The sequence below is a fragment of the Acanthaster planci genome, linkage group LG08, assembly GCF_054643075.1.
Source record: "Acanthaster planci isolate LZ-2023a linkage group LG08, COTS_SCS, whole genome shotgun sequence".
In the NCBI taxonomy this organism is placed as follows: domain Eukaryota; kingdom Metazoa; phylum Echinodermata; class Asteroidea; order Valvatida; family Acanthasteridae; genus Acanthaster; species Acanthaster planci.
The window spans coordinates 8,102,470-8,119,937 of NC_141784.1; the positions used below are offsets into that span (position 1 = coordinate 8,102,470).

General features: G+C 41.1%; 2 protein-coding genes and 1 non-coding gene across 8 annotated transcripts in view; 2 read left to right on the top strand and 1 right to left on the bottom strand.

Moving 5' to 3' along the window:
- The first annotated feature begins 739 nt into the window (after window positions 1–739).
- Window positions 740–9,891, top strand: LOC110988552 (dnaJ homolog subfamily A member 1-like). Of its 4 annotated transcripts, none has more exons than XM_022252202.2 (7): window positions 740–842; window positions 1,909–2,070; window positions 2,452–2,728; window positions 3,223–3,450; window positions 4,193–4,296; window positions 5,235–5,361; window positions 6,210–9,891. In XM_022252202.2, exons 2-7 carry the CDS (start codon window positions 1,939–1,941, stop codon window positions 6,539–6,541), a joined length of 1,200 nt encoding a protein of 399 aa, XP_022107894.1. In that variant the 5' UTR covers window positions 740–842; window positions 1,909–1,938; the 3' UTR covers window positions 6,542–9,891. The 4 variants fall into 4 exon arrangements, with proteins under 4 accessions (XP_022107894.1, XP_022107895.1, XP_022107892.1 ...); XM_022252203.2 differs by having other exon boundaries at window positions 778–895; XM_022252200.2 differs by lacking the exon at window positions 740–842 and adding an exon at window positions 849–1,024.
- Window positions 9,892–10,896: 1,005 nt separating this feature from the next.
- Window positions 10,897–10,968, bottom strand: Trnat-cgu (transfer RNA threonine (anticodon CGU)). Its single transcript has one exon. It is a non-coding gene; the product is annotated as a tRNA-Thr (tRNA).
- A 245-nt stretch (window positions 10,969–11,213) lies between these two features.
- timeless (timeless circadian regulator) overlaps window positions 11,214–17,468 on the top strand; it is a 28,594-nt gene continuing 22,339 nt past the window's right edge. The window contains exons 1-6 of one of the 3 annotated variants that reach the window (XM_087140313.1): window positions 11,256–11,296; window positions 11,600–11,656; window positions 13,233–13,381; window positions 14,666–14,819; window positions 16,570–16,747; window positions 17,198–17,299. In XM_087140313.1, the coding sequence (XP_086996439.1) occupies window positions 13,279–13,381; window positions 14,666–14,819; window positions 16,570–16,747; window positions 17,198–17,299 (537 nt within the window). In that variant the 5' untranslated portion in view covers window positions 11,256–11,296; window positions 11,600–11,656; window positions 13,233–13,278. The other 2 variants (XM_022252204.2, XM_022252205.2) reach the window with 2 other exon arrangements.

The following is a 17,468-nucleotide window of genomic DNA, read 5'->3' on the forward strand; positions in this document are numbered from 1 at the left end:
CTATGCAAGAAACGGCAACTTGAAGTAGATTCGATTACTTCAACCATAATCAAAACCAGACCAACAAAACTAGATCAGTAAAACAAATACTGAAAACAACTACATCTAGAGTAACTTAGTTTTTAAACATATATAAATGTCATAAGAAAAGACACTTAAGATTGTCTGTATTTTAAAAAGTAGGCGCTGAGACTGAACTTCAGATGATTCCATTTATATGTAAGTTAATATAAAGCGTACTGTCTTTAGCTATTCGGAAGAAGTCAAATATCTAAATATAAAAGGAGGCCCCAAATAACAACCTTTAACATCATCTTATTGCATGATTACTACTAATTCTGGTTATTCTCAAAATTTTCAAATTTATGCTGCATCATTACGTTTTATAAAATTATTTCGGGGACACAGACGTTCCCCTCTCATTGTCCAACTATTAGGGAGGGTTACGTGAATCTTATTTTAGAATGCCATTTTAGCTTCTAGCCTCTTCTTATTTTCCTCCTCCCTCCCCCCCCCCAAAAAAAAAAAGTAGACTGGATGATCCAATGGCCCATCCCAGTATGGACCCAATCTCCCGGCATCTCTACATCATTCAGTTGCTTTGCGCTGTATTCATTGTCAACTTGAACTTCACGATCGATCAAACTGCGTAGGTTGGCGCACAGGGACAAACAGCCCCCTCTCTGGACGAGGAAGAACTTTCCCGAATAATGCTTGGTACCCGTATTTAGCTCGATGTTCGACATCATCCCGGGCACCATGGTACCAGCGAGAGGAAGAACACATGCTTGCGATCGCGAAGAGCATAGCACGGGCAAAGGACTTTTGCACGGAACGAGCATGTAAGGAAAATTCTAGAGAATCAGGATCTGAGTCAATGCGCGAGCCCGTGAGCGTGAGTTTGCTATTTCTTCGAACAGGTGCTGGCCATTTAATTTGCGTCGAGCCGCTGCTTCTATCAGTCTAGGATTTTGTGCTTATTTCGTCTGTCAGTTAAAGTTTAATGTAAGCATTCCTCCATGATGTAAGTAGACCTAGTCCGTTGGAAATGGTTGGAATTTATGTCTTAGTCTAACCAACGTTAGAATGTAACATTGAGTAACTAACATTACAAGACAAGAGAATGCACACTAGTCATGTTAGTCAGGTTTCTTAAGAAAATCTCAATTTCTTTATGCAGAATTTACACCATTTTGGTAATGATGTTTAAGTCATTTTGTTGTGATAGACCATGGATAGACATTTGATGTGAGAGTTTATATGACCATCAGACTATTGAATATGAAAATTGTACTTTGATTGACATGTAGGCCTAGTGAGTAAATCTGTGGTCTATTTTTTGGCTTCCATCTACATTTCAAATTGTGAATCTGAAATCTGGCTGAAATTTTTTTGGCCAAGAAATTGTCTGCATACTAAATTTGTACAAGAGGAAGTTCAAAGTTTATCCTTCAAAGCAGCACTCATCTGAAATAACTGACCAAAATCAAGTGTGTTCCCATTGTCTAATGTGACTCTTAAAAATGTTAACCGATGGCTGAGAAACGTCATTGTTCACCAATGCTGAAGTCATATCATTCAAGCGACAGGAGTACATGTACATGAAACTTTGTTGAATTGATTAACAAACAGTAAGTCTGCCTAAAGGCTTTGGACAAAACTTTTGGAACTCAAGTTGTGTGCAAAATATGGCATGGCTTTTGAAGCCATAAACTTACAGCTTATTTGAAGAAGCATATTCCACAGAGAATATATTTTCGTTCAAAAACGAAATGAATCTTGGCATGAAAAGATGCCCAAAACTCGTAATATATTTAAGATGCCTTTAGTACTTTCTTCGGAACTTCAAAACAATTATTGTTTCCAAATACTCGTTAGTTACATCAAGCTGAACTCTTTTTCTTGCAGATAGAAATAGCGATCTATTGAGACATCAGCATGGTCAAGGAGATGGGATATTATGACCTGCTGGGCGTGAAGCCCAGTGCCAGTGAAACCGAGCTAAAAAAGGCTTACCGCAAGCTGGCCCTGAAGTACCATCCTGACAAGAATCCCGATGACCCAGAAAAGGTGAGGACAAACGGAGGCTGGCACTTGTGTGAGGAGTTTGGAGGGCTGAGGTTGCATCCTAGCAGAAAAGTATCTTGGGACGTCACCTTAACCTTCCTCAGTCCTCCCCCAACATTGTCCCATCGTTCATGTATGATACTATGCATGCTTACGTTTGTTCCAAGGTTCGGGCTTTTCGAGGTACTTTGCACAAGTGTTTCATTTAACAAAACAGTTTGAGCCAACCAAATAAGTCAGTTCAGTATTACGAAAAGGCCAGGTCATTCCATGTTACAAAGCATGCATGGGAGTCAGTCTGTGTCCACATTGACAGGGCAGACGTGGGGGCACGTGTTGCTGTTTTCCAAATGACTTCGGATGGGTTTCGTTTCTCCCTTGCAGTTCAAACTGATTTCCCAAGCTTATGAAGTCCTGAGCGACGCCAAGAAGAGGAAGATCTACGATGAGGGAGGCGAGCAGGCGCTTAAGGAGGGGAGTGGAGGCGGTCCCCACAACCCCATGGACATCTTTGACATGTTCTTTGGCACACACTCGAGGACGCACGAGCGACGCTGCAAGGACGTGATCCACCAGCTGGGGGTGACGCTGGAAGAGATGTACAATGGCTCGCTGCGAAAGCTAGCCCTCAAGAAGAATGTCGTGTGTGACAAGTGTGAAGGTACATTGAAAACAAGTTTGACCTTGTCAATCCACCCTTTGTATTTCAGTTGCAGTGAGAATTTATCCCATGAAATGAGTCTCAAATCCATATTTTCAGTGAGTTTGTCTTAGTTTGATTTGCCAAGAGCAAACTTAAATCTCTGTTTTCTTATGACAATGGGCATTATAAGTGAAAAGGATACTTACAAGATCACCAAGTATTCATCTATTCAGAAAGTGGACTCTGCAAAGTTGGAAACATTTTTTTCATACTTTGTTTTTTGCTCTTGTTTGAGTGGTGTAGTCAGGACCATCACAAGATTAGACACAGGATGATTCTTAAGATCACTCAAGACCACCCGCAACTTTGCTGGGTTAGCAATGACAAGGAAATGCCGTTCTTTACAGTTCATTTCACTAGCTTCTTACTCGAATTCAGACTGCGTGATGGTGGTGTGATGCATGAAGGGGTCTTGACAACAGCACTGTGTTGTTTGTTTCTTGTTTTTCTAGGCCGTGGAGGTAAAAAGGGTGCCGTGGAGACGTGCAATGCCTGCAAGGGGACGGGAGTCCAGGTGCACATCCGCCCCATTGGGCCGGGCATGGTGCAACAGATGCGGACGGGCTGCGGGGAGTGCCAGGGCCAGGGGGAGAAGATTAATCCTAAGGACCGCTGCAAACAGTGCCTAGGGAAGAAAATCATCAAGAACACCAAAATCCTGGAGGTCCACATAGACAAAGGTGGGTGGAGGGAATGGAAGTCAGTTCATGTGTACTGCACAGGATCTGGCCAGCCTTGACCTGTATCTCTGTACTCTGCCATGTGCACCTCTTGCCATTTTGAATAAAGTAAGCACCTCCTGCCTCAAGCCACTGCGGCCCACTAGGCGGGCATTTGTGGCAAGTTTGAGACGCATGAAATGACTGAGAATATTGGTGTTCACTTAGATGGCATGCCTGCCTGCTGCCCCGTACCCATTTATTCACCTGGGTGGTGCCTGTTTTCTGCTTGTCAAGGCTCGCCACATCTTGTCAGATGTGTGTGCTTACCTACTCTTTGAAATTGCTGTTGAAGGTCCTGCTCGACTTACTTGCGTCAAGTTCAGACTAAAAAGCTATGATTGCACTGTAATCATGTTTCAACGCTGTGGCCTCACAGGTATTGTTGCACTTATATTGGCACCTTTCTGCAAGAAATGAAAGAGGATCTTGTCAGGTTCATTTGTATAAAAGCTTGATGGTAATCAGAGTTGTAAGCAGACAGGTAATGGCCAACCTGACACAGAGATGACGCCAGACTTGATGAGGTTTTAGAGGATTAACCTGACTTTCTCATTTCCCTTGAGGTCATTGAATACTGTCTTTGCCTAGACTATGGCTTGTCGCTTAGTCTTGATCTCCCTTCCTTTCCCCTTCACCTGCCCCCCGGTTTTGTTGCCTGTGCAGAACTGCTGAGTGTTCTTGTGTGTTTCTCTCTGCACAGGAATGAAGGACGGTCAGAAGATAACATTCCATGGGGAAGGGGACCAGGAACCCGGTCTGGAACCAGGCGACATCATCATTTTACTGGAGGAGAAGCCCCACAAGGTGCCTGACTTGCCTCACATCTTAAAGATTACCTTCCTTTATACTGGAACGTTTCTTTGATGTAAACACCACCGTGTCTCAAAACACTCATTTTTGCCCATCGGAACAGAATGCCAGACTCTCATTCGCATTTTTGCACAAAACCTTCGTGAAGTTGGGGCGAAGAACATTAAAACTCTGAGCATTCCACAGAAGTAGGATTATGAACCCAATGTAATGAATAGCTCCATATTATACCCAATTTAGGGTAGGATTTTGACAGGGAGGCTGGGGTTGAATGAGGAAGAAAAAGCAATATTTCTCCCAAGCATTAAGCCCATAGCACTCACACAAATACTTGTTGCAAATAAGTAGTATTGCAAATAAATTGCAAATAAATTCAGAAGAGAGACTTTCACAGATGAATAGTTTTTCTCAAACGAGCAATAGTTTTGCTGAGGCTTCCTTCATAATTTTGCATGTTACGTATAGAAGCAGCAGACAAATACCTCTCTGGTTGATGACGAAAAGAGATGGCAGGCTGATAACTTTATCACTTTGTGTTCTTTGCTTTTTGGAAGATTGTTTGCAGTTTGTGTATTATCAGATGAAAATGAATTGAACACCCTGTGCCTCAAATACTAAGTTGTGCACCCATGCCAGATGACGCACTGTGCCTCAAATACTAAGTTGTGCACCCATGCCAGATGACGCACTGTGCCTCAAATACTAAGTTGTGCACCCATGCCAGATGACGCACTGTGCCTCAAATACTAAGTTGTGCACCCATGCCAGATGACGCACTGTGCCTCAAATAGTAAGTAGTTCACCCATGCCAGATGACGCACTGGGCCTCAAATACTAAGTTGTGCACCCATGCCAGATGACCAAAGCTCCCTCTTGCATGCATGCTTAGAGGCCGTGCTGTGCTGATCGTTGTTTTTGTGCATTTCATCCAGACTTTCAAGAGGAAAGGCCGTGATCTTGTCACAGAGTTGAGGATAGAGCTGGTGGAAGCCCTCTGTGGCTTTAAGCGCATTATAAAGACACTGGACGATCGAGAATTAGTCATTACCTCCCATGAAGGTAAGTCAGTTTATCTACCTTGTTTTTCTAGCCCGGCAAACCTCTCAGTGATGTTGCTCTCTGAATTTCAGTGACACTAGTTTTGAGAGATGTGGCAGTGTATTGCTCGAAGAACATATTTTTCTAGAAAGAAGATGCACTCCAGTTTCTGGCCCATTTGACATGTTTTTCTTCCTGAAAAGTTTTGTAAATTAATATCCTTGTCCTTCTGTTGTACCCAGCATTTACATCATGTATCTAATTCCATGTAAAATTTTTCAGCAGGACAAAATGGATTAACCCAGGGAAATTTAATTGCATGAGTGGAAGAAAGAAAACACTCATTGGACAATTCTGCTTTAACATCATGTTTCCTCTGTTTGCATTGTGTTACCGGCAACCATCTGAAAGCTGTGTGTGTTGTAAACACACATTTGGCTGGTAACCGATCAAATGCACAAATCAGACATCATTTCTGAGCAGCCCAGAGGTCTAAAGCCTTGTGATATTACCTCCAGACATTGTCAGGAAGCATGATTCATCCCTTGTCTGAGTCACACTATTCAGTTTGTAATTTGGTGATTCCCACTTCGTATCAGCTCTTCCGGCCACTTCCAGAACAACCTTCTCTGAGCCCTTCTTTTGACTTTTCTGGGAATTGTCTAATTAAATTCATGATTGCTTCCAGTGTTTTCCATGGCACTGAGAAGCCCTATTATTAGAGAAAGTGTTTTATCCAACTTAATTTCTGCTTTGATATTGGAGAAGCATTGATTACATTGAATCTGAATGGAGGGAGTGCACGCAGGGTACAACGGTGGATCCCCTCGGTTTATTTATAAATCTTGGGCATGTCTCTTGAATCACAGGTGATGTAATCAAGCACGATGACATCAAGGTGGTCCACAACGAGGGCATGCCCACCTACCGCTCGCCCTTCGACAAGGGCCGTCTCATCATCCACTTCACAGTCAACTTCCCCCAGACAGGCCAGATCCCCGCTGAGGCCATCCCCAAGCTGGAGGCCATCCTGCCCGAGCGGCCCGAGTACATGGTGGGCGACGATGCCATGGAGGTCAACCTGACGGACTATGATCCCCAGCGCCACCATGGGCAAGGTCGCTATGGCAATGCCTATGACGAGGACGAGGATGACTATCACGGTGGGCGGGGCGGGGGTGTGCAATGCCAAACCCAATAAGTCCCACTTCAGGACTGAATCCGGCAATTAAATACTACTCCCGGGTTTAAATGTTATGTATTGTTTGCTTAAATTATATTCAACGATGACGAGCGTGTTACAGGTATCTTCCTCATTGTACCGTGCATTACAGTGTTACTCTTTGAATTTTTACATTGCATAAAGGGTTGTATTGTAAGTGGAGAGGAGAAGGTAATGATGAGCCCCCACCATCAGACTCCTTTGTCTTATTATGTCCACAGACGTAAATCCAGCCATAATTCCTTTGTAGCTCTGTTGTTTCTGAACAAAAGTTATGCATTTTTTGCAATTGGATTTTGTACTGGGCATTTGTATGTATTTTATGGGAATTTAATTTGCCTGCAAGCAAAAGACTTTGCTGTTTCATGGGCACATCTTAAAGTAACTCAACAGTATTAATTTGTAGATTCCAGGTGCATTGTGATGTAATATCGTCCTCATGCGGTGGTTCGGAAGAAGTCTATGCTGAGTGTGTGAGCATTGAGAACATCTAGGATTTGGACAAACAGGATTGGTTCCAATCAAGCCTGGACCCAGTACATAGCCATGTCCAAACTACTTGGCTGCGGCTTCAAATAAGACACAACTCTATGAGAAGTGACTGCATTCACATTCATAGACTCCTGTGTCATTTCAAGCAATAGCCGAGTAATTTGGACAGGCCTTAATATATAGGGCTGATATAAAGCACACATAAATGGCTAAGCAAAGAAAACACTTGCCCAGCGAATGCATGTATCTCATGTGACCGGTTCCCGGCTTTCTTTCTGGGCAGCTCAAAAAATTTCCTGAGCTGCTCAACAAGCACGCACGTGATCTGTAGTAGCCGCACTTGCTTAGGGTTTGTCTGTTGTGGAGGTGGAGTGTGAAGCCATGCACAACCAGAATGACAGAAAACTGAATGGAGAGAACACCTGCATGGTTTCACTCGCTAGGTATGCTGTCTGAAAGCAACCATGTTCGTATGACGTTGGTGAGGCATCAAACAGAATGGCATTTGGCGTTGTTTTGTTTGGACCCACCTTTTTGCAACACCACACACTGGCCAGGCTGTATCATGCAGGCTGGATGCGAAACTTGCTTGCTGTGAATGCACCGTGGTGTCGAACAGATGATTGAGAACCAATCTTAAATCCACTGGCATTTCAGAGTTGTGTCACTGCTCCACAGCATTTTATTGTTTCCGCTTCCGAAAGGTATTGTAAAAAAGTTTTGGTCATACCATGAAGCGATAATAGTTTGGTGTACCACGAAGTGATAGCCCAGCAGTTTGACTCATTACAATTTTGTATTACAGTTCACAGCGCAGCAACAATCCATGATAACTTAGTTTGTGGTGTGACTGACAGAATAAAAACAAGACTTGCATTACATGCATCTGGTGATGAATGGTTTAATCATGTTTACTTCAGCAGTTTCTGAAGGTGGCCCAGCTTAGTATTTCAAGGTGATCACGGTGATAATTTTAGTCCATGTGTGTGGCATGCATGGCCGTTGAGAGAAGACTAGTTGGTGAGATTTGCAGCTTGCTATCATGAATGCCTTTACCAACTTGGTTGCCAAGGATTCGTTTCAAGTTCCTGTGGAATAATTCAAATAATTAAATTAATTATTTGTCAAAACAAGACAGCTTGCCTGCCTTGAAGATTAATTTCGCCACCAAAATCTGTAGCAAAAGTAAAAAGAGATACAAAAGCACCAGCAAGCAAGTTGGCATTTTAGGCGGTTGCTGTGGATGATGGTAAATCAAATCCATGGTAGTCATTGATCAAGTGCCATGCATGCCACACAGTGTAGACTAAAATTCAGTGATTACCATGATCGGCTTGATTAAAGGCCAGGCATGGCTTTGATTATGTAAACCCTTGGGCTGCCATAGTTAAGCTTGTTTTTTTTTCACTCATGAAAATTGTGTTGTTTAATTCTACCTCCCACATAATTCAGGAGATTGTCACAATCTTCTATCATTAACCCTAACCCCCCAAGGGTTGCTGGCCCTAACCTTCCCCATTCACACAAAGTTAAACACCCACATAGGACTTTGTGCACAGGGGCTATTGGACTCTGAGGTATGCCAAACCCAATGCAAAAGCCAGCTGTTATGGGCCTACCAGACCTATCCCCACAGAATTAAACACTTTACTACTGTTTAATTCTGTGTGGTTGGGGAAGGTTAGGGTTAATAACGGAAGTGAAACACGTAGCAATTGATTCAGTTCTTCACATGTATATTCCAAATTGGTTTTAACTGTGCAGTTACAAAAGAAAGCTTTTCTGTTTTGCAGTTGCAATGGAAAACTAAGTTTTGAATACGGAGGAGGTGAAATATCTACAAATGTGTACACTGACAGTTAGTGAAAATGCACCATTCGTTTCCTAAATTTATTCTTGCCTTCCTCAAGGTACTGCAGTAATGTGGCCTGCCCAAGATCAGTTGATACATTAAATCACAAATGTGTCAAGTGAATGAAATGGCTAGTGTCTGGTTCACCCCGTGCCCACAACTTACAACAGGAGAGGTGGTACAATGTTTTGAAGTTCCAATTTTCAGAATGATCTGTTGCATTTTCATTGACTATCAGGGCATTATAGTGAATTTCCTGCAGATTTACACGAGGGAATTTTTGCTGTCTTTCTTGATTTACACCTTGCAAAAGCTACTTTAAGATTATTGCACTCATTTATTAACTTAAATTTACCCCTCTGTTTTTATGATGTATGTGTGTGTTTAAGTTGGAAATAAAATGTACAGTATTGCATTTTCAGGTGTTTTAAAGAGCATAACCCAGCGTGAATGGACAGAGTTCATAGGGGATAAATGCATGTAGATGTAGTTGAAATGGGGCATATTTAGTGTTTGTGGTATTTGTTGTTTTATTCATTTGATAGAATGGTCTTCTGTTCACATGACTCTGTGTGCCGTTTTAATACTTAAAACATAGAACTTTAAAACTGACCAATCACTTTTTAAAGCCAAGTGCTTAAATTGATATCACGACCTGTCACGCAGAGAGGGAGGGAGCAGTGGCCAACAGAGCTGCACAGAATAACAAAGACCACTGTACATTGTGAATCCCAATGTTGTTTAAGTTTAATTTTGGAGATAAAGCAGTGTGTGAAAGCTCCCTTTACACTCCATAGCCAGCTGATTTTATTCAGTGAATTGTATCAGAGTAAGCAAGGTTATCTACTGGAAAACTGCAGGTTGTTGGTACATGTAAGTGTATATTCTTGTCAATTATATTGTGATTATTACCACGATTAACTGTAAAGTTCTCAATAAAATGAATAACGTCTACAATCTTCGAAAGCCGGACCACAGTCCAAAACTAATGTCAGCACCAGCCTCAATTGTCCTGATGTTTGAGTCTGAAACTTAGAGTGGTAACAAGAAAACAACCTGTCTAACTCTCCTTCAAATGTACTGCATGTAACTGTGTCAAAAGCAAAGATCGTATAGTGCTGCGAAGCGGCGCAAGGTAGCAAACTTCACAATACACGTAAAACGTAATTGCATAGGCGCATTAAGCGATACGCCTGCGCAATGCACATTAGTGCAAAGGCGCGGGCGCCGCGCGCGCGGCAGGCACGTGCATGCATTACCGTAAACTGCGCAGGCGTATCGCTTGCTTAAATGGCGCCTATGGTAATTACACCCTTTGGGCAGAGTTATCCATCTTGCGCCTTCGGCGCTATACCATCTTTGGTCAAAAGAAGCATGTATGCCATGTTGTTCTTTACCCCATTTACTGTACATTCCTCTTCATAGTCATCAAGGGTTTTTGAAAAGCTGGACTTAATTCCTGGCTGGATTTAACGCTTAAAAATGAATTCTCGCACTCACACGCAAACTTAGAAGCAAAATGTTGAAATTTGATGATTAAAATGACAGCTAAAAGTTTATTTGGTTTGTTAGAGCTTCCAAACAAAAGGCGCCCAAGCTCTACGCTGTGCAAGTAACTACCTGGATGAGACGCTGAATCTCGTTTTGCGTTGTGCAGTGCCTTATTTTATGAAATTTCAGGGAAATTTTGTATGCGGTGTGGAAGAGTGAGTAGACTTGTTGACCTGACGGATTGTTTTTGGAAAGTTTTGTTTTTCAGTACACCATTGCATTTGCCTTCTCGCGGTGGGCGTGACGTCACTGTCCGACCATGGAGGAATCCGAACCGCGAGAATCCTGATGGTGCTGAAAAAGCAATACATGTATAACTGCATCCTAGTAAACCATAAAAAGGAGAATGTCACGAGGACTCTCCTTCCTTTCCATGACACTGTGAAGATTTATTAAAACTTGAGGAAAATTGAAGCTGGAAAAGGATAAAAACAATTGAAGGCCTGGATGGGGTTCGAACCCACGATCTTCTGTTTACGAGACAGACGCCTTACCACTTGGCCACCAAGCCATGCATCATCCTACAGGATATTTTAAATTATATAAACAAAAGTATATTTCAGCCTTGTTCAACGTCAAGAAATAATTCTGTAAATGCTGGTTGCAAAAACTTCTCAAAATAGATATTTTAAAATGAATTATAGTAAATACAACTTATTATAATTTTTCCCTTTTATCTTCTCTCTTTCAATCGATTAACATTATATTAATGGAAAAGGTATGAAAAATTGATGACTTAGATTGCAAAAGGTGAAAGGTGAATGACCCGATCTTCGCGGGAACTTTTAGATTTTCGCGCACCGTGATCTCGGTGAGCTGAGGTAGCTGAGCAATTGTTGGTGAGATGTGTCTAAGTTTTGTAATTAAATTAAAACTTGCACAGCAATTGCGCACACTCCATTTTCATTGAAATAGGGTGCGAGGGAATTAGTGTTTTCTTCTGTCAAAACGCTTTCTTGGCTGGGCCTTATCAGTGAGTGGTAAGTTGCGCGATACTGCGGTGCGCCATGGCTGCACAGTGCACCATAGACCCTAACTTAGTACCGTGGTACCGTAATCTAACGACAACGTTACACATGATGATTGATAATATGATATTGATAATGATACATTGACATGATAAATCTGGATTTCTCCTCCAGGTCTGTGGTAGCTCTTGCCATTCTCGTGGTCGGAGGTTGTTCCATTCACTCTGTCATGTCTGTACAGGCCGGGTTTTGCATCTTTTCCTCCTTTTTTTGCAGCAACACAATAAAAATAGGCCTAACTGAACCTTTTTGATACAGTCTGAAAGTGTGGGAGATACATGTATTCATGTTCTAATCATATAGCCTAGCGCTTAAAAATAGTTAAATTTCAGGCATAGGCCTGTTTGATGTAGGCCTAGGCTTAAAGACTGAAGTTCAAGTAGGGAGTCCGACACTTTTTGCATTTTTCAGGAATTCAACAAATTTAGTGTCATTGGAAAGCTTATAAAATGATGATTACAGTGTTAAGCCTATGGCAAAATTAATGAAAAATTTAAGGGGGGGTCATTTTTTGTCACCACTTCCATTTTCACACACATTTGTTTCAAGAGAAATTTTTCAAACATTTTGAAGAAACACTTCAACAAATCTGGTATCAGAAGAACCAGAAAGAACAGCCCCACATTATCATTGTTTGTTGGTGTACAATTCTTGTTGCATAAACAAAAGTCTGAACAAATAATGAGCAGTGTCGCATGTATAGAGCAATGCCACTTGTGCATTCCTTTTTTTTGCTCAAAAAGTTTTTCTATTTAGTAATTATATATCATTTTTTGTATTAATTAGTCCAATGAAAGAAACTTGTTAAACTAATAAAAAGCCAAGGCAAGGCATATTAGGCTAATAGTCACCTATTTTCATCAAAACCTATACACAAACACTTTTGTTGTAATTTTAGTTCAGACGCCCATTCCATGTTACAATACGCGCTCAGCCTTGAAATACATTTTACAGGCATAATCCAAAATAACACATTTTTATAAAACGTTTTTGCGGTGGGGTAGTGCGACATATAAAGGTGTCACAATTTCTATACCATTGTATTGGGTAGTGTTCAAAGTTCCCCAAAATCAATCTTTCTATTTTCCTCAACCGCCTTTTAAGTACGTTTTCACTGGAAAATGTTCCAAGTTATGGGGGAAAAATCGCTTTTTGATTCACAACTTCAAAATGCAACAAATTCGTCCAAGTTCAGTGCCATCCAAAAGCTTGTTTCATTCTTTGTCCAAATGTTGCAAAAATGTTTACATGGACCAAACTGTCGCACGAAAAATGAGGAAAAATGAGATCATGACATCACATGTTGAAAATCAAAATGGCCGCACCTATGATCAGGATCGTTCTATTGAAAAAAAAATTCAACAGACATTTTTTACTTGAAATTGCATGTAAGTCTCCTTGAAAAGTATATCATTGAAAAGAACAATGTTTCTCCAAATGTTGCAAACATGGCAAACATGAACCAGGTCAAGCCCAGCAATGATTAAATTAAATTAAACAAACTTCTTACTTTTTGTTATGTTTTCAATCAGATTGTCAGTTTACTTAACACCTGTTTTGCTTTTAACTTTTGGGTAGGTTTATTCTGAGTGGACTGTGCAGTTATGGATATGTACCGGGTCCCAGCCCAAAACCTGAATTTCCCCTATGCCATGCTGGTTTTAGAGCTGGTGTGACTCGAGCTAGACAAAACAGTCCCAGTAGCACAAGGTAGCAAAGACTCACTCAGTGGACTCACTTTTCCCAGGCGCGTAACAGGTCAACAGTGAGCTGGCACAACCAGTCAGTAAGTAATGGAGTCTGTGTTCTCTGCCATGAATGTGGAGCTGCTGTCGGCTTGCAGCGCTCTGGGATGCCTAGAGGGGAGCACCTATCAGAAGGAACCCGACTGCCTTGGTGAGTTTGTTCAACCGAGATGAGGTAGGGAATTACACCAGTACACTGTGTAAGACACAGAGATGCAAGGAAACACAAAGGAAGTGCAGATTCTTGTTGTCACAGTTCAAAGTGCAAAGTTTATTCACAGTCTCCGGCAGTGGCTGAAATCACTTTGCACAAGTGTGTGCTATGGAAAATACCAATATTGTGAGACATCAAAGAGGTTTTATAATGTAGACAATTTGCAAGTGAGGTTGTTACATTTTTAGGAGAGAGTATGAAGAAATTTCATCAGAACTGTATTAATTTAATTGACAGTCATTATGTACTTGTACACAGTTCAGTTCAAGGTGTGGGGGAAATAATCTCCATGATGCAAAAGTATGCAATTATGTAATTTGCTAACAGCAAACTTAGATGAAAGTAGATGTTCACTTGTAGAGACTCAGAAGCAAAGCTGAATGTATAAGAATTTCCTGAGTCAACCTGTGTTTGAGTTTTAATTCCTTTTGTTGGCATGGTTGACCAAGAGTAGAAAACTACCATTGTTCAAGTGGTATCTTTTAAAGAAATTTTTTTCCCTCTGTTTCTAACAATGAGAGAAATTAATTTTGGATTTTTTTGCCCCGCTCAACATGTATTATAACACTGTGTGCTCAGTGTTTGCCCCCAAAGGCTTGTGAAAAAATCCACAAGAATACTGGGGGGGGGACTCAAACCCACGACTTCCGTAACATCTCCTTGGCACAAATCCATCCTTGGAAATGAAAAAAAGTTAGCACATATCAAGGGATGAAAAGAAATTTGTTAAATCTCCAGGACCAGGGTCATAAGAATTTTTAACAAATATGGAGACATTTCAGGGCTTTTTTGATTACTACTGAGGCGTTAGTTCTCTCCAAATGGCTGTTGTTATGCAAATATTTCAATTGGGTTTGTGTGGAAAGTGCCCCCCAAAAATAGAAAAAGCCAAATGATTTTAAAAAATCCACAGATTTGAGGTTAGAAAATTCTGAAATCTGGAAAAAATATAGAGAAATGATGCCCTAACTACAGTTTACTTGACATTCTCACTTTTTTCATGTGTCCCTTTTGTAAGGTGTAATTTTTATAGAAGTTGGAGGGTCTCAAATTTTTATGGAGGTACTTTATATATGCATCTCATTTGGAAATCAATTGTACATTCTGAGTTTTGTAAAACTTTTCATTAAGAAGCACTTAGATTATCCCTTTAGAATATTTCCACATTTTTGAATCTAATTCTAACCTAATCTAATTCAATTCTATTATTTGTCTCCCTAGAGACATTGAAAGATCTGATTCGTTTCCTTCGTCGAGAGGATGAGACGTGCGACATCCGTCGCCAGCTTGGCAATGCACAGATTCTCCAGAATGACCTTTTGTATATCACCAAGCAGTACCACAAGGATACCGAGCTGTTCGAAACTTGCATAAGGTCCACAGATAAGCTGTTTGATTATTTCATTCATCTGTATTACTAACCTTCATTTCATGTTTCATATGGGTTGCAATTAGTACATTTAGGACCATTCCTCTCCTCGTCTTGTTTATACACTGCTGTCATATTGCCGATCATACCTGATTACAATTCTTTTTCATTTATACGTGTAGACTAATCTGACAGTGCCATTACTGCTGTGGTGTGCTACTTAGCTCAGACCTGCCAACTACATAGTACGATTTAGCCATATTTTCTACGGGAAATTCTTGAAAACATGATCTCCCCCAAAAATACAGATTCGGCCATTTTGACGCACCTGAAAGAAATAGTTCAATGGTTGCGAGTGAACGTTACACTAGAAAAAAAAACAGCTGCGAATGTACATGTACACCATGCATTTGTACATGAACAATGCACAACAAGCCTACAGGACCTGCACCACGGCACACGTGTACAAACCTTGTGTAAATAGCATCCGGCAACCACCCGATCATGATGTTGTGATTGGCTGCCCATGAAATATCAATATTCACGGAGCATTAGTGGAACTCTTTAAAGCCGCTTGTGCGTCAGTGGAAGAAGTGACAAACAATCTCCAGTATTTTATGTAGCACACATTTCACAGCCACCGTGAATATGCGGCTTGAAATAAGGTTAGTAAATTTTCCGCTTTTGCCGATAGATAGAGGGCAACTGGCGCGAAGCAAAGAACTTGTGACGTACATTAATGCACAGCTTTTACATGTTCTATTTACATTGTTTTTTACGAGATTTCAAACAATTTTTTCAGTGCAACATCAGTGTGTAAATTTTATAAAAACGGTTCAATTTGGATGGAATCTTTGACAAGACCAATCCTCAAGTTAAATAAATCAAATTAAATAAATCAAGTTAAATAAACAAGGACAGAGACATTTTATGGCCGGCTAGCGGGCAGGCAACAAAATCCGCACCAGGAAATTCCAAAAGCCTGGACGTGCGATGTGCATTTCAAGAATTCAGATTTTGAAAACGTGGTAAAATCAGTTGGGAATAAGGTCATTTCAGTCTTTAACCTCGATAATGGATTTCTTTTGTGATTATTTTATGCGTCAGGAAGTGTTGACCCAATCTAGTTTGATTTACTTGGACTAGACCCAATCCAGACAAATGGTCAAATGATTATGTGAAGAATATACTCATTTTTTTCAAAATGCGATTTTTTAATGAAAAATATGACTTTAGAATTTTCAGAATCTGAATTGTGATCTGAGAGGTTGGCAGGTCTGTTGGCTTACCAGTGCATTCTTAAAGTTTGATGCTAGCGTTAAATTGTGACAAGTTACAACGTCCTTGTCTAAGGGGGTGTTCTACATGCATGTGCCACCAGGTGCACGTGTGTGTGTGTGGTACCACCTTAGTGACAGTTCTAATTGTAGTGGTTGTGTTCGTCTGTGGCCTTGAGCTGGCTTTGAATGTGACGCTATTTGAATTCAACATCAGCCAACATCTCCTCCTCGCAGGCTTTATGAAGTTGCTTTTTTTTTCAGAAAAAAGGCTTCCTATTAATTTAACCCAGTCACCTCAGTAATGGCATCTAATTGTGATCGCTGGATCGGTTTGTACCCTGCAGCTGGTTTCTGACCCAAGTTTGGTTTGAATATGAAAGCATCAGCCAATACTTCTGTGCATCATCAAATATATCAAAACTGGGCTTAACAAGTTTCTCAGTAGACTTAATGAACTTGATTTTTTTTTAACACAGGCTTCTAGTTAACCTAACTCAATCACCAGAGATATGTTTTCAAAAAGTCCCCGAGGACAAGATGTTCCGGAATTACTTCCTGGAGGTCCTCTCTCACCTGCAGTCCTACAAGGAGGCATTTGCTGACGAGGAGCTGATGGGACTCCTGGCCCGCAAGCTGAAGAAACTCTTGGACTTGGTGCGTGACAGAAATCTGCAAATAATGAGTTTTGCATACCCTGGGCATTTGCAACCTGAAAAAGCAGTGTCCCGGTTTAACCCTTGTGCAAGTAGCGTTTGAGAAAGGGAGGATCGTCCATGTTTTCTCTTTGCACATGCTTGTGCAAAGAGGAGGAAATTTAAGGGGAATAAACAGAGTTTCGGGACACTTGAAAAAAATTACCATCCTGTGCCTAGCATCTGTACTTTACAGGTGTGTTCATTTGTGTGGATGCTAATTGGTGTGCACATTTAGGTAAAAACTGATCTGCGGCCAAAGCCATACAGAGCCATACATTGTGTGGACAGATAATAATTACTGGATTTCATATCAAAGCTATGCAGGGCCATATGCTTTTGCCACAGTAAAGATTGGTGGGTTGATTGCGCGTCTAGTTGTAGCTCAGTTTGTTGTCAACTTTTGCCTCAGGAGTGGGAGAGCCGTCGTGAGGAGCACACCTTACTCATGGAACGGATTCTGCTTCTCATTAGAAACATCCTCCATGTTCCTGCAGATCCTGGCTATGAAAAGGTAATATTTCGCTGTAGCTTCTCTTCTCCAGTTATTGTCATTGTCACTGTCATAGTTGTGGTTGTCCATCTAGTTGCCCGTTTGTTTCACGTGGATCTGGATCTTGATCAGTGATCCTTAAGCTGATTCGCGCAATCCATTAGGTAGGCTCTGGTGTCGGTGAACCAAC

Coding starts and splice junctions, on each gene's coding strand:
- LOC110988552 (XM_022252202.2), top strand. CDS start 1,939: ATGGTCAAGGAGATGGGATATTATGACCTGCTGGGCGTGAAGCCCAGT. Junction 2,729..3,222: donor CGTGTGTGACAAGTGTGAAG/GTACATTGAAAA, acceptor TTGTTTTTCTAG/GCCGTGGAGGTAAAAAGGGT. Junction 3,451..4,192: donor GGAGGTCCACATAGACAAAG/GTGGGTGGAGGG, acceptor CTCTCTGCACAG/GAATGAAGGACGGTCAGAAG.